Source organism: Drosophila mojavensis, unplaced genomic scaffold, assembly GCF_018153725.1.
Source record: "Drosophila mojavensis isolate 15081-1352.22 unplaced genomic scaffold, ASM1815372v1 contig_19, whole genome shotgun sequence".
Classification (NCBI taxonomy): domain Eukaryota; kingdom Metazoa; phylum Arthropoda; class Insecta; order Diptera; family Drosophilidae; genus Drosophila; species Drosophila mojavensis.
Genome location: NW_025318726.1, coordinates 166299 through 190852, shown reverse-complemented (window position 1 = coordinate 190852; position 24554 = coordinate 166299). Strand labels below are relative to the sequence as shown.

Genomic DNA, 24554 nt, shown 5'->3' with positions numbered 1-24554 from the left:
TGCCGTCGTTTCTTCTGGTCTCTTGGCTGCACTCGACTATTGTCACGCTAATGCCAGCAGCTTTGTCCTGTTTAATGTGAATATATCAGGCATGTCCTTTAACTTGCCACGATACAGAGTCAAACTTAAAGAAGATAACTTCAAACTATAAAATATTATAAACTCAGTTTTATTTACATTATATAGCCATTAATTTTATTCAATATATTTACAGTAATTTGTTTGTTCTTGTTGAGTGCAGCTATCAGGGTATTTCCTAGTCGAGCACACCCAATAAGACTTATGCTCTCTTTCTTCTGTATTACAGCTTTCTTTCAGCCAGTATATGTTATAATAAAATATTAAAGAGAACACTCTCCAAGTATGATAAACACTTGCAGGGGATTGGCTAATGCTCGACAATGTCTTTTGATATGCCTAAGTAATTACCCTGTCGTTCCCCATTGCCAGTTAACGCACAATTTTCCTGTCAGGCTCGTAATTCGCTGCGTGTGGCAGAGCAAAAAAAAAAAAAAAAAAAAAGAATAAAGAAAAAGCGCTGCATCATAACTGACAGTTCGCATAAATTATACATGATTTTATATACATGCGCCGCCATTCGCTTGCCTCGGCCTGGCCCTATAAAGGACGACGGAAGATGCCGTGGAGAGGCAAACGCGAACGCGCAGCCAGCTGACCGCAAGTGAGAGTGGACCATATAAAATGATTAAGCTGCAAGTGAAAATAATTCTATGGATTTTTATAATTTGGGCAAGACGTTTATGTGGCGCGCAAATTGAAAGCATAAATTCCAATGAGCTGCTCGCCTTCGAGGACTTCCTGCGTGCTCAGCACTTGCAGCATGCGCTGCTCCTCGGCAACTGCAGCGGCCAAATTGAAAACTATAAGAGATTGTTCGCCAACTACAGATTGCAGTTTTTTACGCCCCAAAGGGGCGTTCAGTTCCGGGAATTGTTTTACTACGCGGCGCCACGTACAGCGCTGCTGGTGCCGGCCCTCGGAGATGAGCAGACCAAGCGCTGGATCTACGAGCCGGCCTCCGCGGAGGGTTTCTTCAACAACAGCCAGGCTTGGCTGCTGCTGGGCAACAGCCAAGCGAATCGCTCAGACGACCAGATCATTAGGCAGCACTTGTCTCCGTACAACATCAATATCGATGCTGACATAACCGTGGCAATGCGAGCGCGGGGGGCGGCCAAGTGAGTTGAGCAGCGGGTCGAGCACAGCAGGACACATTCAATTTGTAGTCACAATGAAAAACTATTAACTTGCTTTCTGTGAAGTAATTGAGTCAAACAGTGCTTAAAAAACGTATGCATATTTATTTAATAGCATATACAGTGGAATCTTGATTAAGGAATCAACAATTTCATACGAGTCACAAATTTTTAAGATTTTTTCATATTATTTTTTAAACAGTATTTTTTAAAATTATGAATGAAGAGGGGTTTTATATTGAAATGAGAATATTTGCACAATGAATCCCTTTTTCCTCTCTTGTGCGGAGTTGATGGCATTGCAAATATATCATTAAACCGAGCTTTGTAAAAATAGTGAGTAAATTAAAAACCGAACTCCAGTTTAGCAGACAATAAACTTTATTTTAAAATATAAATTGCAAAGCTTCTATTTAGAAGATCGAAATTATTATTTTCTTGAAATTATTATAAAAACTATCGAAAGAATGTAACTAATGTAATTTCTAGAAATTAATGAATTTATTCAATTAACAACAGTTATGCGTAATTTAAGTGTCATATGTATATATGAGTTATGTTTTTTATATATAATCACAGCTCTCTCATATCTATTTCTACATGTGAGCAACTGACAAAAAATCTCCTCAACGAGCTCTTTCGTGATGGTCGACCTTTGTTTTACTTTGCTCTGATGTTTCCCTTACCATTTGATTGAGTTAAATACAGCGAATAAATTGTTTGTATTGTATGTATGTATGTATGTATTAATATGTATGTGATAGTTCTCCAAACACATCGAGAGACTACTTGACTTGATTGTGTGCATGTGTATGAGGATGTGGAGACTCTTCAGGTCATAAGAGCATGACACGAATAGCAGAACTCAATGCGATTAACAGAACACAAAAACGAAAATACCCGACGAGGCCTGCTCTAGGCGTGAGTGATAGTACAGTTGGCCCACAGTGCGTATGAGTTATATTTAGAAATTATTATAAGACAATTTAATTTTGGAATCATACGCTAACATCTTTTCATATTTGAGGATTTAAGGATTTGTATATTTTCTAAACTTAGGACTTTTTTTCCTTTATCAAGAGTTAACAAAAATATCAAATATAAAATTTAGCAATAATTGTTTGCTTGCAGCCAGAGCTGGTTGCTATACGATGTCTACCGAGTGAGCAAGCAGACGCCGCTAATGGTGCAGCTCAAGGGGCACTGGAGTCGAGCTGATGGCTATCAGCTCCTGGCGAGCTTTGGAGAGAGCTGGATACGGCGCCGCCGAAACCTGCACAACATTACGCTAATAGGCAGCACTGCGGTGAGTTGCTGCAAGTGGAGAAAACAAGGGAAAAGTAAACTACCATCGCTTTGAATTGCAGTTGATCGAGAAACCTGCAGACATGGACGATCTGAGCTACCTGGGCAACGATAGGGAGCTGCTGCAGCTGGATCCCATGCAGCGCAAGACATACCAACTCTTTCTGCTGATGGGCCGCATGTACAACATGAGGTGGGAGCTCTTCTATTCTTATTTCTGACAGTGATTGAGCTAACTTCCAGTCGAGCTACAGCTTGCAGGTGCTCTTTCGCGACACCTGGGGTCAGCTGCTGCCCAACGGCAGCTGGTCGGGCGTGATTGGCCACATAGTCAGCGGCGAGGCAGACTTCTCCGTGTGCCCCATCCGATTCGTGACCGAGCGGAGTCGCTATATACAGTACACGCCCCCGCTGCACACCCAGCTGTAAGTATTTGCTTATGCTAATTACACTGTGCTGCATGATTGAGTTTTGAAAGGGAGTGAAGAAGCAAATCTTTTCATTGGCTCGCCTCTCAAAGGAACTGCCTTAATAAATCTCAGTTATAAGTGATTGCTACAATCTCAGTACACAGTCTCAACTCTCCCCTCTCAACTCCTTCTCCCTCTGAGCCGCAGCATCCACTTTCTGTTCCGCCATCCGCGCCGCAACAGCATTCGCAACATTTTTTTCGAGCCGCTGAGCACCGAGGTGTGGTGGTGCGTCCTGGTGCTGATGGCGGGCAGCGCCCTCTTGCTGGTGCTGCACATGCGGCAGGAGCGGCGACTGCCGCAGCCAGCGAGGCCGGCTATGGAGCGGCCCGTGTCCTTTGTGTGGTTCACCATACTGGAGACGTACTTGCAGCAGGGCCCCGCCGCGGATCAGTTCCGGCTGCCGTCGACCCGGCTGCTGATTAGCGCCAGCTGCATCTTCAGCTTCATGCTGATGCAGTTCTACGGCGCCTTCATTGTGGGCTCCTTGCTGTCGGATACACCGCGGAGCATTGTCAATCTGCAGGCGCTGTACGAGAGCGACCTGGAGATTGGCATGGAGGACATTGCCTACAACTTTGAGCTGTTTACCAACACTACAAACCAGCTGGTGCGCGACATCTACAGCCAGCGCATCTGCCGCACTCATCCACCCAATATCCTCACCATCGAGGAGGGGGCGCAGCGCATCAAGCGCGGCGGCTTCGCCTTCCACACGGCCATCGATCGCCTCTATCGCCTGCTCAACGAGCTGCTGGACGAGCGGCTCTTCTGCGAGCTGCAGGAGATCATGTTCAACCCGCCCTACCTGAGCGCCTCCATTTTGGCCAAGAGCTCGCCCTGGCGCGAGCATCTCAATCATGCCGTTCTCTACCTGAGCGAGACGGGTCTGATTGCCTACAATGACCGACTCTGGACCATGCCGCGGCCCGACTGCACGCTCTTCAAGGACGCCCAGGTGGAGGTGGACCTCAAACACTTTGCGCCCGCGCTCTTCACCCTGCTCCTGGCCATGCTGGTCAGCGCGTCGGTGTTTCTGCTGGAGCTGCTCTGCGGCTACCTCAAGGCACGGGGCAAGCAGCAAGCCAGCCAGAAGGTGGATAAGGCTATGTTTTTGCACCCTTAATGAGCGAGTAATAAGAAACGGGCTTTAATGTTGGCTGACAATGGCTGCACAGCAAAAATTAAAAATTCCATTAAGTTGCAAACACTTGCAAGGAGCCCGCAAGCTGCCGCTGCAGCCAAAACTATCTACATCTAAGCGCACTTTTAATTCTGACTTAATTATCAAATGCTAAGAACCGCCAACGGGCTGCGGCAAATGGCCGTAAGTTTTTATTAGCCGACAAGCTCTTAGCTTGGCTTCAAGTGGCCGCTCACTGCAGAAGAGTCAATGGGGAATACGTTGGTTAATTATAGCCAGAGCAAAAGATGCATCAATGTGCTCACAGCATTCAAAAGCAAAGTATAGAAAAATATATATGAATTATAGAAAAAGAAAATGTAGTAAATATTATCATTAAAAAATATTCGGACTATTAAATATATCGTTTCATTAAAGCTGCAAAAATAAATAAAGAAGTTTCTCTTTCCATCTCGCTCGTTCTGTCTCTCTCTCTCTCTGTCTCTCTTTTCATTTCCATTCATTTAATATGCACAACCCTTTTTTGTAATAATCAGAGCTATTATTGCAAAATAATCGTATTAAAATGCAATTGACGATTGTCGCGCAATCTGACCTTATAAAACTGAATGGTTATGGCCATGTCTATTAGGGCATTGCCAACGGCTGACATAACCTTCAATTAAACTGTCGTTATGTGTGACAAATACACACACACACACACACACGCACACAGTGACATACTGCATATTGCGTTTGCTACGCACCCTGATGGCTTCATTCGAGTCGCGAGTCGCGACTAACTGTAATTGAGGCTCATTATAGCCGACAGCCACCAATAAAAGTGCGCCCGTCTCGACTGCCAATGCGCTCTAGTGCAATTTGTGCATATTACATCTGGAGCAGCCGGACAGCCGACAGGCTTGGATTAGGCCCCGAGGCAAGCAGGTCGACGGAGCTCATTAGAAATCTTCGCTACGAGGCGTGGCAAACTAAAGAGCCTACACAGAGATGGCAGAAAATAGCTAAGAAATATTATATATTCCAATAAATTTATTAAAAAAAACACTTGGGTAATCACGCTTTGCTAATGGGAAATCATTGTATATTGGTTTTGTTAATCAGTATGTCATAGCAGATCCCATATACATATATATAAATATAATTTATTCATATATATAAGTTTATTTGATTATTTCAGTTACTTTTATGGGGTTTTTATTTAAATTTGTCTCCATCTGTATGTTAAACTCTAAACAATCAATGTCCATATTATAAAAATATAATAATATTTAAGTAGAAAAAGACAATGTGTCCTGTACTCTTAAATTAAAAAAAAAAAAAATGTTAAACACAACACTTTTGTATACAGTAATTAATTAAAAATAAAGTGTCCCAATAAAAAAAAATAATAAAATAAAATAAATAAATAAAAATAAAAATTTGATTGTTTCATTTAGTTTCATATATTTATTTATTTTGATTTAGCATTTATTTGCTTATTTAATTATTAGAGCGACAAGCTGAGTATATATAGCCTACCTGTGCTATCTAAGAGGTGACAGTTTTGGTTTAAATCTCAATATAGCACGCACAGATCAAGTTTCCTTCAAATAATTGAAGACTATACTTATTTAAATATAAAAGAGTAAAAATTTTATTGAAACTTACGTGTTTGGATTTTGAATTTTTTTTGTTAAAGAAAATTTTATTGTAATTGAATTTTCATTTTTATTTATTTTTTCTTTAAATTATTTATTTTTTAACAAATTAGATCTAATGTAAAATTAAAGCTAACCTAAGGCTAGGTAATGGCCTTCGGCTTAAACTAATTTTGGATGTTGGCATTGCAATTATTGCAAATTTAACTAATATATAAAAGAATTTACAGTTTAATAAACTGCCACTTACATACATATATGTATATATATCAAATGCTGACCACATTTACTAAAGTCCGTTTAGTAGGGCTTGGCCAAGCTTACACTATATGTCTCTATGATATGCGACACATTTCAAATAGAAGCAATGGAGTATGAATAATTATGTTCAGGTTACCTTCTAATCAAGCAACCCCCACTACAATTCTCCTGTTTCTTGTTGGCTCTCAAGGATGTCCTTCATATATAGATACATATTTGATTATACACATTGCATTGCCATGATTAATAGAAAACTAAACTATTTCTCTGGTCTAGCCATCCTCATTGAATTGCTCTCTTCATAAATGAATATCCAGTTCATAAATTATCCATGGCCAGATTCTCTCTCTTTCAAAAACATTTAAATCTTTGCTGTATCTAATTGCCGTCTTTTAATTTGCTCAGCCTCTAATAGTAATTTATCAGAATCGATTTTGTGATGAGCCAACGAATTGATGGCTCTGCTGATTGAAATACACAGACAACTAATAATATTAGCCCTGTATTCCATTTCGAGCTACTCTTTGCTATTCCATTGTAGCCCATTCAATACATATCTATCTATACATGCACATATACTTATATATTCAGCTGTCTTGATGCCTCTTTTTGCTACACACGTCAAATTATGTAAATTTACAACATGATTAAGTTCATCTCTGGGCCTGTGTTTGTTTTGCAATTCAAATGAATTTGATGCTGCTCTTCAAGCGTCCTTTTCGTACCCCTCAGCACCCAAATGTCGTCTCTCTCTATCTCTCACTCTGTCTCTCTCTCTCTCTCTCTCTGTCTCTCTCTCACTTTGGTGTGTGTGTCTGTGTGTATAGACATTTAACTATCTATTTGGCTCTGGCTCTGTTTTATGCCTGTCGAAAGCAACTGCTGGCCCCTCGCTTGTTATATAAATTCGAAGCATTTGTTCTCGTCGGCCAAAGTATCAATTGTTGGGCATTTATTTATGCCTAGCTGTTGCTGTTGTTGTAGCTGTTCATGTTGATGTGCCCTGTCTGCATTTGGCCTGTGCATGTAGTTTATAGCTTATGCTTATAGTTTGGCCGTCGTTTAGCCCAATGCTGAATGAATTTATATTGTTTTTCAAGTGTTTAAACGGCTGCGTCCGGCCAACGATGCGTATGCGTAATACTATTTGAAGCACATCCAATTTGATGGGCTATAACACTGTGCCCATTCCAATATCAATTTTGTCTTAGAGGCGCTGCATGAGCAGAAGCCCAACCGAATCCTTCACTCATTGACCTTGAAGAAATTTCATTGCCCATGATTCTTTCTTTAAATTAATTCAATTAATTTCTATACATAGAGTATGTTGAATTGCTTTATAGTTTTTAGATAAATATAATATAAATATTAAATATTTGGCATTCTTAAGCATGATATTTGTTTGTGGTTTTGCTTTCACACAGTTTTAATTTATTTACGCAATCAAACACTGCAGCAAATCAAAGTTAATTGCCTAAATGCATTCAAGTGTGCATTAATAAGACGAAGGCAGAAGAGAAGCGGATCGAGTTGTGACCGCCCTAGGAAGTGAGATAAAAACAATCTGCAATATTTTCTCAATTTACGCTGTCTCCGTTTACTAGAGTCCCAGTCTCAGACCTAGTCCCAGTCCCAGCCCACTCCCAGTCCCAGCCCAGTTCTGCCTCGCCATTTACCGTCCACTCCGATTTGCGAGTGGAAAAACTTGAGCAACTTTTGCGCTACATTTACGCGGCTTCCCTTACTGTTCCTGTGACCCTCTCTGCACTGCCTTCTGTCTCTGTCTACTTCTCTGTTTCTCTGTCTCTGCTAGTCTCGTCCTGCTGCCTTTGGGTCTGCGCTTTGGCTGTAGCTCGCTTGTGTTATGTGCTTATTATAAAATAATTAAGTCCTTTAGGAAATTGTAGTTCTTGTTGCCTTTACTTTTGCTCTTGCACTTTCTCTCCGATTCGCTTCTTTTTCTCATACAGTTTGTACGCCATTACCTTGGTTGTTTTGCTGTTGTTGTTGTTGCTTTTTTCTTCATGTTTCGCTTTGCGCTGTGATTTCTGCGATTTCATATTTTCAAGATTTTCTTTTTCCTTTTCGCAAGTCAGCTGAGTAAATTTAATATCAAAATTCTCGATTCAAATGGGTTTGCATGAAATATTAAACAAATATTGCATATTTAATGTAATCTTAATAAATTAAATTTGTTATAATATGCACATATTTAAATTTTAATCAAGGCTTACAATCGAATAAAATCAATAAAATCCGCTGGGAACTTATGCCTCATGAATCCGTATTCAATGGCTTTGTCTCTGTATTTGTGTTTATCTGCTGCTGTTGGCATTTGAGTAATTTATTGTATATCTAATTAATTTGTGCTGTCTACGTAACTTTTGTTAATTCTCTTTGCTGCCTGTGTCGCTCTGGGCCTTGGCTTAATGGCCCACCAACCACAGAGCTACAGCCATATCTCTATTAAAGTCGAACCCTAAATCAGCCGACGGTGTTCATGCATGCAGTGCTGCTGTCTCTGTCTCTGTCTCTGTCTCTGTCTCTGTAGCTATATCTGTGTATGAATGTCCATTGGAGGTAGACTGGCAATTGCATAGGCCACATGATCTATGGAATTGTTGCTTCACTTCAATTTATGTATGGCCAGCTACAAATGCACTTTAAAAGTTCAGGCACGGTCCGGGGATCCCATACATACGTATTTGCCATGCCAGGGGATATGACAAGTGTTGGTCAACTATGAGCAGAATGTGGCGCGGCAGCCACAGCCACAGCAACTGCTGCTCCAAAGGGACACTTGATAAATGCCCTCATGATACATGAACATCAACAGCAGCAGCCAGCGCAGTGTGTAGAAAAAAAAGAGGACTTGGCTGGGACATCTGAAGTGCGAGGTACATAAGCAGGCGGTCAGACTGGAGTCCACTTCTGATGGTTGCTGCTGCCGCTTGAAACACATGTCCACTCGAAGTGTGAACAGCGCTATTTTAGAGCTAGCTCATATAACGCTGGATGGCTTCGAATGGGTTGCCAAGAGGGCCACATTATCAGTGAGCTCATAGCAGACTAATTAAACATGTCTGTGCATGAGTGAGCAGCAGAATTAAGCATCAAGTACAATATTCAAAACTTTCTAAGCGCATTCAGAAACGTAGTAAAATGTTTAGATAAACCATTGCATACTTTTGTGCTGCGCATCAGATTTCATTGCATACTTTTCGGCTGAAGTGTTAAATTACTGCTGCGGGTGCTTAGCTGTTGTTAGTCAGTTGCACGGTACAGTAAATACTCGCTTAATTGAATTTTGACTAGAATATGTTGCAAATACTTCAACAGCCTCAAATCAGCCAAATTTCCAATAAATGCAATAGCCTCCCAGGTCGATCCAGCATAAATATTTGCATTGGCCTCCTCCTCCTCTTGGCCATATTGGAGCTGGCATGCTTTGGCTTCAGATAATGTATACATAGCGCGCATCACTTGCAGCGCTTATCGCTTGGCAATTATCAAATTATCCAGGGTACACAGCCAGCGCGTTTGAACTTGGAATGAGCAAACAAGCCAGGCAAATGGAATTAGCATGCAAACTAATTCAATCTTTGCTAGGCATTGACTGAGCCCCCTCCCCGCTTGCATAGCACTCATTCTCGAGTTGCCTTTAGTCAATCCAGCTGATAGTTGACTGCCAGCTTCCTGTGTGTGTGTGTGTGTGTGTGTGTGTGTGTGTGTATGGGTGTGTGCATTTACCTGCAAGGAATTGCAGCACTCAAGCAAATTGTTTGCCCAGCAACAACAACTACAACCACAACAGCAAGCGGAAAACAAAGGCGCAGAGCGTTGGTCCTCGAACGTGACAAGGATAATAAGCGCTAACAGGCCACAGCAGCTGCTGCTCCTTCTGCTCCTGCTGCTCCTGCTGCTGACCTGTTAACTGAATTGAAAGCATACAAGCCGCGATTCACCACCAAAATCACACTGACCAACAAAAACGAGCCGCCAATGTTGCACATCACTTGGCCAAGTTAATGAAACGTAACGCAAAATGCAATTAGGCCTCCGGCATGAGAGCTACAAATTAATTCCGCACTTGCAACACAGCGAGGCCAAACTGCCATCAATTGTGGGCCCAAAAATGAGCCCGACAAAATCGTTAATCAAATTAAAATTTATTTACCATTTGGCTGAAAGCAGCGCAGCTAACAAATTTATCGTTCGCCCCTGCCAGGCCCCAAATAAAACTAACAACATGTGCAGAGCAGCATAAAGCAATGCCAGAGATGGGCGCGTGACACGCCAACTGTCATCGTGCACAAAGCAATGAAAATTCTCTCATTCTATTTAAAGAGCCTCTCTGAAAAGTATTCTCAAAAAAGATCACGCACGAAAGCACGAGGTCAACTCTAGCACGAGGTCTGACTCCATCTCGATATTGCATCCATATCTGTAAGTGTATCTGTATTTGTATCTGTGTGGCCATGTTGCTGCAGCTGTATGGGTGGGCTGTCTGCATGTGGTGTGCATAATTTGAAAGCTTAGTTTTTGGGTCTTTTCGGTTTCGGCTTGGGTTTGGGTGGAGTGGGGTCGTGTGGGGTGGGGTTCGGTTCGGTTTGTTCTTTGGACGTTTTTCGTTTGTTTGCGTCCAGTTAGCGCATAAATTTCCATGACAATTGCCTGTTGTTCGACGTGCACTGTGAATGACATTGTTGTTGTTGTTGTTGTTGTTGTTATTATTGTTGTTGTTATTATTGTTGTTGCTGTTGACATTTTGCCATTTTAATTAGGCAACATCCTGTCGACTGCAGCTGTCCGTCTGTCAGCCAATTGCTTTGATTATGAGCGGGCGAGCTCTGCTTTAAGATAGACGCTGTGCGCACGAACCGACCCAATTCAGGGAGGGTAGAGTCATTTCATTGCCATCACAGCCACACATAACTAACTAACTACACATATTAAACGTGCGTTGGCCCCCACTCGTTTTGCAATATTTTAGAACTTCATTTGAGAATGTTAAAATAAGCTTTTTAGTTAAATCTCCTGCAGCTGCTGTCAATGCTACCAAATAAATTAAGTATGCCGCATACCACTAGAGTCCGTTTCCGTTAATGTTTCACACACACTCACGCACACGTACACGCGTTTATACCTGGCATTTGTGTGCATATTTTACTTGCTAATTTTGTAAACCTTTTTATTTGCAACAACAAACTTTTGCATCCGCCAAAGCACACACACACACACACACACACACACACACACACGTAACATATGAGCACACATACACAGGCTCACGTACTCACTCGAAATATTTGTCAAAGTCCGTGCAAACACTAATGCAAACAGACCCAAACACACACACATGCATATACACACACAGCTAAACAGACGACCGCGCCATCGTTTCCGTTTCCGCTTTTTTCAGCGCATGTGCGTGTCTGCGGCTCTTGGCATGCGCGTATGTGTGACTGTGGCTGTGGGTGTGTGCGTGAGGCTCGCCTGTTGACAATTTTGCGGTAAAATGCAGTCAGATTCACGGCGAGCTTAATAAATTACAACAACTTTAGTCCAAAAGCTACAACAACAAGTAGGAGCCCTGCAGTCTATCGACTAGCGAATTCATAATACTCTTTCGCGATCCATAGTGTGGGAGGCTGCTTGAAATATCAATAAAGTTGGCAAGCCCAAGGGATAGATTAAGATTTAAAGATCTATCCGGATAGAGTACATACGATTTTAAGATCTATCCGTGGAGGATTCACTTTCAAAATTAAATTCAAGGTAGGCATATAATTAATATTTTGTCGTATATATTTGTCGTCAATTAATTATATTGTCTTTTCTATTATTTTGGGTAGAAGTAAGCTAATAATTGATACTCTGATGAATCACGCCCTTATCGAGCGATATATTGGCAAACTTCTTTTTGACAGGTATGCAGCTTCCTTTTATTAACAGCAAAATACGTCAAATATTGTGAACAAATAAAATAATATAATAAAAATAAAATAAAAAGAAAGAATTATCCATAAATGAAATGCGTCGCCAATATATTGATCGTTATGAACGTTTGTAGCTTTTGTCATCATATAAATGTCGCTCATTTTATTGACTGATAAAATTTAAATAAATGTGTTAACTACATTGAGACCCATTCCGATTGTAATTGTCAATATAGGAATGCATGCCTATATAAATTTTTGTAAATTCATAGAGGAGCTTTAGGTAGCTCACTTCTCAGAGTTTTATTTTATATTTGTAGCACAATCAGTTTTTCCCTTTTGCAATGGTAACATCAAATTTCTGGTTTCAATGTCTGGAATTCCCATAGACGAAAAGAGAGAGCGAAAAGGAACTTATACGAATAGTTCTTTGTAAGTTCAGGACATCCGATTTACTGAATGGGTATAAAATAAGAATTAGGCTGCGCTTGAGTTTCGTCTGTCGTTTTGTCAAGTTGATATTTTCCTTACCTAAGCTTAGCAATAAACAGAATCAATTCAAACCGAAATGAAAGTGACTTTAATTCTAAGTAAATAATCAAATATTTCATAACTTGTTCTTTATTATATTTATTTCAAGTATATTTGAAAAATGTCTTTTACTTTTTCTTAATTATTTACAGTATATGATATATGATATATGTATGTGTAAACTCTATTACTTAATTTTAGCCATTAATTAGGATATCCTTCAACATAAATAAATCTCTTAAATAGAAATTTATAAAAATATTTCCAGCATTTGTTGTTCATCTCTCTCTCTCTCTCTCTCTCTCTCTCTCTCTCTCTCTCTTTCTATATTATATAGTACTTAATATTTCAGGTCCAGCATTGCGTACATGTCCGACAATAAGGTCTGCTCTCTAAATACCTAATTAGTTCATGTAATTCAGTTTATTTCAGCTGCAACATCGTGTGCGCACGTGCCACATGCAGCTCGGCTTGGACTTGGAGCAAATGGACGGTGCTACGTGCTCTTAGCCCTTTCGTATGTTAATTCCATTTGTGTGGATAATTTCTTTAAGCTGCTTGTCAAGTCTCTGCAAATGTGTGCTAACTCAGCAATTATTTATTTAATTGACTCAAAATGTAAAAAATAATGCCTAAAATAATTTAGAATATTATTCGCCATAGTTGGGGTAGCTTAAAGCCAGCTGAAACTTGTGGAATTGCTTCAATTTAAGCGAAGCAGGAACATAATTAAAAAGAGTTGAAGACGCATGTTGCCACATGCAAAGCCAGCTGCAGGTTGCAACAGCCACATGCAACACTGGGGCAACAGAAGCGGCTCAAAGAAGCGGAAACTAAGTCAACAACTTTCCATTTTGTCAATGGCTGCTGGTGTTGCTGCTTGGCTGAGTTGTTTGGCTTAGCCGGGCTGCTCCACTCCACTTCACCCCTCCACTCGTCTTGGCTCTGTAAATGACACACACTCTGCATATGAAACTAAAAATAATTTTTCAATTCACAAATGAAACTTTTCACACACACACATGTAGCTGCAGATCCAAGAGAAACTTTAAAGTTTGCAAGCGCAGCTACCCCAAAGGCCAGCGGTAAACCAGCAGGGGGTTGGGGAGCTGCTGGTGGCTTTGTTGCTGCCCAGTTCAGTTGCAATCGTCATTTGCAATGTACTCTCCCCGCTCTGCTCTGTACTTCTTGCTGTTTCTCACCACGGCTGGGCTGCCGTTCCTTTTCGATGCCGCAAACTCCAGAAGGAAATTACAAACCGAAAGTAAACGCCAAGAGCACAGAGCCAGAGCCACAGCCAGACCCAGACCCAGACCCAGACCCCGGCCAAGAGCCGCCCATGCCAGAGCAGTTTCCACTGGGTAGTTGTTGAGTGTCAGTATCATATCCTGTGCCAAAAGTGCACCACTCACCACCCCCTCCCTCCTCTCACCCATCTCACACACAGCACCCGCCGGTGGTCCGACAACGAGTGCTGCGGCACATTACAAATGAATAATTTATGCGCGCGCTCAACTGCAGATGGATGGAGTTGAGGCAACTCACAAGGGCGGGCGAGGAGCCCGAAACTGGGCGGGGGCTGGCGGGCAACTAACAACATAGTCCTGGTCAACGCCAAATGAGTTGTGGCAGCGTCTCGCTGGTGCCGTAAAAGCCAATGCCAGGCAGCCGAATAGCTGTTGCTCCGTCCGTCCGTCCGGCCGTCCCCTCCTCCTGCCGGGCTGCTGCCGCACTGCTACGTGCTGCTGCTGCTGCTGCTGCTGAATGTGGCTCTGGAGGGGTGTGAAAATTATCTGCTTGCCACCAAAAAGTAGACGGAAGAAAGCATCAGCTCCAAAGTTATTAGAGCAAAATTTTTGCCTTTGCCTAAGTAATGGCCAAGTGCATATCTCAGCACATATTGAGTTATGACTTAATTGGATAAGAGCCAGCTACACACCATACATACATACATACACATATATATGAATGTATAATAGATATATATATATATAGATCTATATATACATTACTCGTACCCAGTCGACCGCAAACTTTGGCTAAAAGTTTTGAAGACCTTCCTCTTTGCGAGTGGCCGCAAAATTTTGTTGTGGATTCCGTTCGGGCTGCGTCTGCCGTTGACTAAGCGAAGCAGGAGGCGACAGTTTTTGGCTGGTTGAAAGTTCTCGCGGCGAGTTTGGAGCTTTATTAATTGCGCAATGGTTCAACATCTTTTTATTTTCTTTAATGCATATGCATATATATGTATATGTATGTGTATATATTTCTTTTTCTTTTTTTTTTTTTTTTTATTTGCAATCTGTCTGGTACAAAACAATAAGCAAATCTCTAAACCATAACTATTAATAACCGGATGGATTGAACTTCAACGAGATCAATCCATATATTTACATTTTTACACATTTATAGGTAATCTACAAGTCTAACTCTCTATTTGGCAAATCTAGTACGTGGAGTCTTTTTAAACGCCGTTTGCTTTTATTTATGTTCTCGAGGAGTCCAGAAGCTAGAACATTGCAGTGGTCATATACCTCTCTGCCGTTTTTTGTATTTATGTATGTAAGTTTGAGGTCTTTATGTATATAATACAATACCAATATATATATATAAAAAAAAAAAAAAAAAAAAAAAAATACCATATATATATAAAAATTCTTTAAAATTTTTCAGTTATTTTTTTTTAAATTGTTTATCGCCTTTCTATCTTTATCAAGCTCTGCTGCTCTTCACTGAGCAACTATCGGATTCTATGCAGTTAATTCCCAAAGCGAAATCCATTTTATTTTATTTACACTCAATTTTAATATTATCTATGGAAACTTAAACGTATTATAGCTCAGCTGTTTCAGAAGTTTAGCCACTAATGCAAGCCTAACTAACAAACTGTGTGGCTGTTGACACAGTTTAGCTGTAGAGAGCAACAACAACAACGACAACAACAACAACAACAGTAATAGCTACAACTACAGATAATAAAAGAAATGGTAACAACGACAATCTGACAATACAATTTGTGCTCATTTCTCAGTGTGTGCTAACTGTGCGAGGCTGTCTGTCAGCTTTTGTCAATCTATATAACGTATACGCCCCTTTGGCGCAATGCCGCTTCTCGTTGTCGCTTGCCGTGCCGTGAATCACAGCAGCGCATATTGTTGTTGTCAATTTACAAACAATTCCATTGTCACTCTATGCACTCTTTGTAGCAATCACTGTGCCGCTCCCCTCCCTGGACGCTCTCTGTGTCTGGCCCCACAGCAACATCAAACGTTGCCTTTGCTGTGCTGCAAACATTTTAATTTTTAATACAACACTCGCAACTTCTAACTCTCTTTTGGCACACTTCTAATTCTAAACCCACTTTAAATGGTTGCGCTCTCTTTGTAATTCAATTTCAAATATTTAATTCCAACATAGACACAAAGCAGCTGCAAGTGCAATTAGAACTATGTGGCAGGAGTGCCAAATTGTTAATTTGAACCCGAAAAGATCTTTAATGCATACATCATGCAATTGAAGATTTCATCTGTGATATATGCTATATAACTGTATTTATTGCATCAAACGTTGAGTCTATAAACTGTCTAATGACAGCATACAAATAAATGCATTTGAAATTTAAAGTCTCTAAATTAGATGAGTCAATCGAATCAGCTCCTCGTGATTAACACTTGGAGCTCCGCCATGCGTAATACAGGTGCAGTGCATAAAAATATCATCGGACATTTAAGGTCCGTGTATATCACAGACATATCGAGTTTTTTCTCACAAAACCGATAACTATTTCCGATATTTTGTTATCGATTAAAACCCTTATCGAAAAGTAGGTTTTCAATTATATTTTCTATATCCTTAGAGCTACAGTCTCCAAACTTTGAATGTAGACTTATATGTATTTTATATAATTTAGCTTGTTGTCAAAATTTAACCCCCACCCCTATATCCAACCCCTCACCCACATATTTCTAAAATGCGTATTTTAAATACTAAAGATTTGTGATTTGGCGCATACACGCATTTTATTATTATGATTACGATCCACAAGAAAAGTAATTAATTAATTAAGTTTCCATAGTAAGCCACACTGCAGTCCATGCGTGCTTATGCATGCATGCCTATTTGAGTGTTTCTTGTGTAAGCAGAAAGGGTCGAATAATTATTGAAATATCAATTCCTAGAAGGGTTCAGGGGATTTCGAAGTCTTATACTTATATAAAAGAATTTCCTGTGTGTATGTTTATGTTTATGTAGATGAGGACTAGGGTATCCTGTTTTCTTAAGTGAACACTGTAAAACCCTGAAATTTTATGAAAAATAAAGTGTGCCCTTTAAATAAATAAGTAAAAACAAAAGAGATTTTGTTCTCTGATTGTAGCTTAACACACTCGACTGAAGTGTCGTTGGCATCGGAGCTCTGGAGTCTGATCATATCGTTCTAAAAATTGGAGCTGCTCTTTTTTTCTCAATCCATTCGTTTTTTTTTCACTCTTTTATTCAATTAAAAAGGGCTGCCTTTAATTTGAATTCAAATGGTGAATCCAGTTTTTTAATCAATGGCTAGGCAACGAGTGTGCATTGAAACATTCAAGTGCGAAAAACCCGCTTTGAACAATTTTCTAACAAAGCTGGCAAAACAAAAAGCGAAAAAGTACAGCCAAAAAAAAAAACACAAAAAAAAAAAACAATATATGGCAAAAATAAATTGAAAAAACTATGAATTCAAAATGAAAGAGTGTCCAGTCGAGTGTGTGAATGTTTTGACGGCTTTGATCGACTCCGCCTTTCAATTTGCAGACATAACAAAAACACGACAAAAAGCAACACAAAAACGATTACAAATCTAATAGGAATCGAAAAATGACAGCTCAAGCTGGTAAAAATAAATTACTGGTGCAGTTGTTGTTCATCAAAAAATTTCAAAATAAATGAGTAATATATAAATAATATATACAATGAAAAAATTATAAATTAAAAAATAAATTTTATATTAAGACAACAGCATCAACAACCACAACGAAGGCGACTTAACTACCCAGTGAATATTGGTGACTGTACATATCACACAATGCGCTTACGCCCCTATAATAATAAGAATAATAGTAATAATAATCATAAAAAAATTTTGGCAGACTTAACATTATTTCTACTCAGTACGCAAAAAGACTTCGACGCGAATAGTCGACACATTATATAATTAAAATATTTCGTGCTCAGCTCGATATTGAAACGCATTCCATGTTTCATTCATTACAAAAGACGGCCCTTAGGATTTGTCTAATGATAGTCAGTCTGCAATATGGTAAAAAAAAAAAGATCGCCTTTGTTGCACATTGATTTTCCCCTACTTTTATATTCTAGTGACAAGCCATACAGCCAGTTTCAATGCAGAGAGTCCAAAGAATGCCTCTCCTATGGAGAGCTTTGCGATGGCGTTGTAAACTGTCGCGATGAATCGGACGAGTCGCTTGAGCTTTGTATGGCCACCGTTTGTCTCCACGGCTCCTTCCGCTGTGCGTACGGCGCCTGCATATCCAAGACTGCGGCGTGCAATCATTTGAACGACTGTCGCGATGGCTCCGATGAGTTGGCTTCCATATGCAGCAAAGACTTGGGCACGCCGTGGCACTTATATCCTTGGCAAAAAGAGTCCAGCCTCAACCACCTCCACCACGGTACGGACAGCTGCACGGATGAGAATAGCTGCAAGGTGTTCGGCTCCAACTTGCGAGTAAAAACGATATACAATGGTCTGCCCTATTTGGGCGATGGAACTGTGCCGCACCAGACGACGGTGCGGCTCAGCTGTGGCCGTAATTACCTGCGGCAGGGCAGCGATATGAACACCTGCGACAACGGCGAGTGGAAGGCGCCTTGGGCTGAGTGCATCAAGGGCTGCAAGAGCAGCACGATCACAAATGATCGCAGCATCCGAGCCATCTGCACCTACGAGCAAGAGATCGTCGACTGTTCCGCATTGCTGCACCCTCCCAGGACCGTTGCCATCACAAGGTGTGCCCAGGGCTATCGACCCAGCAGATCTATTGATCGGGGCGAAATCGAGTGCAAAGCGAATGGCAACTGGCGCAGGCGCCATGCATATTCGCCAAAACTCAAGTGCGTTCCCGACTGTGGCAGGACATTCGATACGGTCAAGGACCATCCGTTGGTTGTCAGCGTATTTAGGCATATGGGATATGACAGACATGTACAGCACAGCCGAATATTCCATTATAATGGGCAATCACTCAACGAGCTTCAATTCGAATACGGAGCACGGCTACGACGTGCGCCACATTAGCATGATAAACCGCTACTTGTGAGTATAACAGTATTTCATATATAGCGGGCTGTGAATGATTTACCTTGCATATTTCCAGCAAGCCTCTGGTGCTGGTAAATCCATTTCTATTATCGGCGAAAGAGCAACCCATTTGCCTTAAAGAAACTGATTATGTTTACCACGGAACGCAGTCACTGCTGCTTTGCACGCCCTTATACAAACATGAAGACATTTCCTCTCTGGCATACATTTCCATTGGCGATAGGGCCATCAATTTCGGGGATTATCGTGAGAAAATTATTGATGAATTGGGACAATAGAGATTTATCTACTGAAAATCTTAAACAAAAAATGCGTTTAATAAGGAAAAAGTAAAAATAACATATAATTCATTATATGAGACAGAATAAAATTTATGATTTGATGCAAGAAAAAAAAAAGTATTTGAAAAATTTACAATGGATTTTGTTGAACTTTTGGTTCGATGAAAATCGTATAGCAATTTCGAGCTCTTGGAATTCCACTGCATATCGTATATCGTATAATCGAGGGTCGACTTCAATGAATAAATATGTATTACGCATATGTAATTATTTAATTCTTCGATTTCAAACTCTCGAAGTTGAATTTGAATACATTTAAATGATGAACAAATTAATATTTTGCATTTTATTTTCTGTTTTTATTTATTATTCAGCATTTCATGTAAGTTTCGGAGCAGCAAGCTCTACACTGCTGTCAAACTTTGACAGTTTCGCTCCCTTTGAGCTTCAAGCTTACATATCATATCAGTAATGGAAAACTTTTGTTTTTAACACACCAACAACACTTGACTTTTCTTTTTATTTTTGTTTTTAATAGCCAATTTTAATAGTTTTTAATTGTTATTTTATAGTATTTTAAACGCAACTATTTTTAACTTCCGCACACACACTCACTCACTCACACACACGAACCATGTTTGATAGACTTTCCGTACCAGAGGCAGCCATCGCAAAGCACCTGGAGCCATGGGAGAAAATCATGTGGAGGGATGATCAACTGCACACCATCTATAACGACTGGGGCACTTACTTTTCGCGGAACGCGATGCTGAACCTTGGCACTAAGTATTTTGATGCAGCGCTTAAGCTTAGCCCCGAGAACATCAACTCCCTGCTGAAGAGGAGTCAGGTGAAGCGGGCAAGGGCGTGGCCAATGGAAGGGCTTGCTGACGCGATGCGCTCGAAAGGTTAAGCATCAAATATTGAACATATTTCATAATATTTCTATACTTTCGAGCTACCACAGCGATTTTCAAGCGTGACAATCCTCGCGGCTCGAGTCGCGAAATAGATTTGGAGATCTGTGATGCTCTCATCGAATCCAATAAGTTCGAGGAAGCAATGAGATTCGCCTGCTCCAATATGAAAGACCTAACCTATTCGCATGCACTGGCCATGGAGAAGCGTATATTCCTGGTAGGTAGAGCATATCCCAGCATGGCACGCAATTACTCCATTACCCAACTTGCTCTCAGATCAATCGTATCGTTAGCGACATGCTATCGACTGAAACAGAATCGTCTGTGTATCGCCTGATAACGAGCATGATGAAGGACATAGCCACACTGCCCAAAGACGTGAAGTCAGACTGTGATGTGCTGAGCATAGTACAAAAACAGGTAAATATATCAATTGCTCTCAACTCCATTCAAGTGCAAAGTCTCACATCTGTTTCGTATTCGTGCTCAGCCGAAGATTCTCTCGCCGCTGGAGAAGAAGCGGCTTGAGCGTCGATTCAAGACATTTACCCAGGCCTATGTGAATAACAGCTGGATGGATGTTACGTTTCTCAAGAATCTGCGCGATAATCCAAATCTTTTACTGAAGCAAAGTGTTCAGTCATCAGAGTATTTGCAAAATCTGACCAACGAGCGCTACCACACACTGCGAAACTTTACGGTGAGGCTTTATTGAAGATACTCTACAAGTAGCTGCGATTCTCATTGCCATTTGATCTTAGAAAATGCTGCATGCTCGCCAGCCCATGTACAGCAAAAAGTGTCCCAATAGGGAGCTCTCGCGCAAGTTCCAGGAGGAGAACTTCTTCCGCATACAGAATCAAACGAGGCGAAATATGTTCAAGACGCTGCAAAACATACGAGCTTTGATCAAACGAAATGATCTAACTGTAAACTGTTATATTTATGATTTGTATATTATATATATTCACAAGTGATTCATTTTAGAAATTGACGAAGTTCGTGGCCAACGTGATGGACTCCTATGTGGCGATCAAGACGCACCGCGTTATGCCTTGGAAATTTGAATTCATTAATGAGGTCATCAATTACTTGGGTTTGGCCCGCATTAATGAATACAAAATTTCAAACATATACAAATCGATGGGGCGATCGAATCTGCTGGATCTATTTAGGATATCACATCATGTCTCCAATGTGACAAATGTAATCACGAATGATTTAGGCCAGATCAAAAGGGAGAAGTTCGAGGACACAAAGGCGGTGCTCAAGTGAGATATAGACATTTGTATATTCATTTAGCAGAGTTGTATCTCATTCATATTGCAGACACCGTATGGATCAATTCGAGACGCGCCTGCGATTCGCCAAATATACCATCGAGCGCTGTTATCTGTACCACGAGGCGGCGCAGGCGCACTTGAACAATCATTCCTTCGACAAATGCTGTCAGCTGGCCCGCAAGGCAATGGATGGTATGCATGATCACTTATCATATCGGCAGACCTCTCTTATATATAATCTTCCAGAAGCCGAGAAGGGCCGGCACTATGTGTGGGGCGCTCTGAGCGCCCTCATCGCCTGCAAAGCTCACACCGTGCTGGGAAAAGTGGAAAAGCAGAAGCAAATGCTGAATGAGGCCTTTAGGTACGCCAAGCAACTGCAGAACATCGATCTCATTCTGTTCATTGACATTTGCCTGCGAGTCAACAACGAGGAAATGGAACTGAAGACCGCCCTTACCTATGAGGGCTGCGGAAGACGTCGATTGCGTCGGCTGATGACCAGCCTTGACACCTCTTGTGACAACTCTATCTATACAAATTCCAATTCATTTGCACCCGAACCGTCCACAGATATCTTCAGGGAATGAATTATGAATAGTGTTTGTTTCTTATAAATAATATAATAAGTTTTATATATGCATATGTATATACATACATGAATATACATATCAGATGTATGTATATAGATGTATGTATGTACATATACATATATAAAAACAATAAATATACATATATAAATAAAGTCTGCTATCGCAGCTGCCTTTCGACTAGGTCCAAAAGTTTAAAGTTTGCGGCAAAACTTAGTGAGGGTTTTCAATTTTTCAATTTTTCGTTCTAGTTGTGCTGCTTTAGGAAAAGTTTTCTTCCAGCACAAATGCCGCAAAACACACGAAAGAGAAAACATTAACGCGTCTTGGACATTCAATCACTGCAAGTGCTGCAACAACAACTTTTCTTACAACTTTCCACTCTCGTCTTATAAACATTAAATATTTCTTGCCAAAAGTGGGCAACATTTTCTAAATTCTAGCTCTGGGTTCTGTTAGTTTCTTAACAATTATGTAAGTCCCCTGAGTCGATAAGTTTATTTCCCTAAAATAACTCGTTTCGTGTTAATGATTAATAAATATAAATATGTAAATTCATGCAAATAAATAAATATGAATAAGTGTTGAAAATATCATCGTTAACAATGCGATATGTATCGATAAAAGCGTGTACCATATTTAAGAATTGGTCACAAACAAACCATTGTTGGCACAGTTTTTTATATATTTCAATTTATACACAACTTTCGCCCATTTGGGTTGGAAAAATGTTGCTATCCAACAATAAGTATATGTGAAATATGTAAATATCGAATAGATAAGCGCATCTGGCATAAATATTTTAGATTTTATGTCTTCTTCGACTGCCTTTGCCATCTGCCCTGCTCGCGTAGGGGAATCGAGCGTCGTCGATGCTTAAGCTCGACAGCTTGTAGCTTGTTAGGGCAAACTTTTCGCACGCGGCATCTGGGCTGGGCGACGCATGGACGGTGTTGGGGGGGCGTGGTGAGCGTAAATCAGGATTTCTTCAGCTGTTCACGCCCAATGCGGGCGGAAGTACCGCTAGCACTGCACAAAAGACGCAAATAAATGAAGCCATTTGTTGTGCTCTGCGCTGATTTTTGATGCAAAGGCTGCCGCTCGAGTCGCACCCAGTCGCAGCAGGTCACAACAAAGTTTCCTGCCACCTGCCATTGAAAATTGTTAACAATTTCCATTAGTTGCTTGTCATTTAAATTCCGCATGTATTTTTAAAATTCAGCACGCCAAGTCAGCCCCCGTTTCACACCTTCAGCTGGAAGCGATCTCCTTCCCCAGCGCCTCCCCAGCCCCCGCCCAGTCGTGGAGCTAGTTTCTGCTACTGCAGGTGTTGTCCAACTTTGTTCGCAGTCAAGGCGAGAGTTTCGTGGGGCATACAAATGATGTACATGCAACGGAAGTGGATAATTTAGCAGCGGAAATCATTTGTCGCCCTTTTTGTCAGCCGTTAGTCCAACAACATTTTTCCTCCTTTAATTTATGACTTGACCATAATTAATTGAAGCACAGCTAAGAATTTCACAAGAATTCCGGATGCCAGAGAGAAACAATTCTTTAATCTTGAAGGCACTGAATATACACAAGATTTTATACACCTGCATTATAAAACAGTCAACTTTTATGGATATCAATGGATTAGCATTACATGGCTTAGGCAAACACACAGATAAATTGGATTTTACATAAACGATTCCATGAATATTACGACGGAACATACAAAAACAGATACAAAACTGCAAATCTGTAATCAGCCATCAACACTATGGATGGGTTTATACATATGGAAAATATTTAGTTTATGTTTATTTATTTATTTATTTACTTTTTTTTTTTTTTTTTTTTTTTGTATGAGTGTCTTCTGAGCGAGAAAATAATGCTTTCTTTTGAGCATTTTCAAAATTTATAAAATATAAAAAAAAAAAAAAATAATAATCAAATACCAAATTGTACTTCCTAAACTGCTTAATACTTTTAAAAAGAATTTATAATAAACTAGCAGATCATGTAAATTAAGAGTATTCTTTCAGCTGTACGCTAAGTGAGAAAAGAGCTCTGATACTCTGTTGCCAACTATTCACTTAGCCAATACAGATTACCTAGCAATAAAAAAAAAAAAAAAAATTTATTTGAATTTCTTTATTTTAAGAGGTAAGGAGTTTTTTTCTTTGGCGCTGCACAAAATTTCATTTTAAGATCAAAAACAGTTTAGGAACAATATTTCCAGTCAGTTCTTGCACCACAAAATTCTAATTAATTATTAACAACTGACTATATTAATTTAAATAAAAGGCGTATATTTCAGATATTTCAGTTCATAATTAGGTATACAATTGAATCGCTGAATTATAGCAATAGAACTGCATTGCTCATGTCACCTTAAAGTAATACTTAAAATTTAAAATTTAAAATTCTTCACCAATCTCACTTTCTCAAAACTTATTAAAGGCACTGCAATGCGATCTATGCTATTTGTCATTTACTTAAAATTTTAAGGCTTTACTTTGGAACAGCTTTAAGCTGTTCCAAATTACCGCAAATTGCGCTCAATGGAGTTGCTGAAGCGGATTCAGAAATGTCTTCAAGCTGATGCTTTGTGCTTTTCCCCTGCAAAATTGCACAAAGCCCAATACGAACAAAAAGAATGCTCGTTAGGT

At 40.2% G+C, this 24554-nt stretch overlaps 3 protein-coding genes across 4 annotated transcripts; all 3 read left to right on the top strand.

The window, feature by feature from the left end:
• Positions 1-647: 647 nt before the first annotated feature.
• On the top strand, positions 648-4336 carry LOC6572602 (glutamate receptor 1). The gene is made up of 5 exons (XM_001998673.2): positions 648-1199; positions 2349-2523; positions 2585-2715; positions 2777-2947; positions 3140-4336. The coding sequence occupies exons 1-5, from the start codon at positions 703-705 to the stop codon at positions 4116-4118; spliced, it is 1953 nt and encodes a 650-aa protein (XP_001998709.1). The 5' UTR covers positions 648-702; the 3' UTR covers positions 4119-4336.
• A 13112-nt stretch (positions 4337-17448) lies between these two features.
• Positions 17449-19333, top strand: LOC6572603 (modular serine protease). 2 transcript variants are annotated; one of them, XM_032733647.2, is made up of 3 exons: positions 17449-17803; positions 17863-18820; positions 18882-19333. In XM_032733647.2, the coding sequence occupies exon 2, from the start codon at positions 17981-17983 to the stop codon at positions 18800-18802; it is 822 nt and encodes a 273-aa protein (XP_032589538.1). In that variant the 5' UTR covers positions 17449-17803; positions 17863-17980; the 3' UTR covers positions 18803-18820; positions 18882-19333. The 2 variants fall into 2 exon arrangements, with proteins under 2 accessions (XP_032589538.1, XP_001998710.2); XM_001998674.4 differs by having other exon boundaries at positions 17449-18820.
• Positions 19334-19639: 306 nt separating this feature from the next.
• On the top strand, positions 19640-21957 carry LOC6572604. The gene is made up of 8 exons (XM_001998675.4): positions 19640-20015; positions 20075-20244; positions 20304-20447; positions 20518-20727; positions 20789-20956; positions 21015-21298; positions 21357-21502; positions 21557-21957. Exons 1-8 carry the CDS (start codon positions 19742-19744, stop codon positions 21898-21900), a joined length of 1740 nt encoding a protein of 579 aa, XP_001998711.1. The 5' UTR covers positions 19640-19741; the 3' UTR covers positions 21901-21957.
• Positions 21958-24554: the final 2597 nt, after the last annotated feature.

Coding starts and splice junctions, on each gene's coding strand:
- LOC6572602 (XM_001998673.2), top strand. CDS start 703: ATGATTAAGCTGCAAGTGAAAATAATTCTATGGATTTTTATAATTTGG. Junction 2,524..2,584: donor CGCTAATAGGCAGCACTGCG/GTGAGTTGCTGC, acceptor TTTGAATTGCAG/TTGATCGAGAAACCTGCAGA. Junction 2,716..2,776: donor GGCCGCATGTACAACATGAG/GTGGGAGCTCTT, acceptor GTCGAGCTACAG/CTTGCAGGTGCTCTTTCGCG.
- LOC6572603 (XM_001998674.4), top strand. CDS start 17,801: ATGGTAAAAAAAAAAAGATCGCCTTTGTTGCACATTGATTTTCCCCTA.
- LOC6572604 (XM_001998675.4), top strand. CDS start 19,742: ATGTTTGATAGACTTTCCGTACCAGAGGCAGCCATCGCAAAGCACCTG. Junction 20,245..20,303: donor TGGAGAAGCGTATATTCCTG/GTAGGTAGAGCA, acceptor ACTTGCTCTCAG/ATCAATCGTATCGTTAGCGA. Junction 21,503..21,556: donor GGCCCGCAAGGCAATGGATG/GTATGCATGATC, acceptor ATAATCTTCCAG/AAGCCGAGAAGGGCCGGCAC.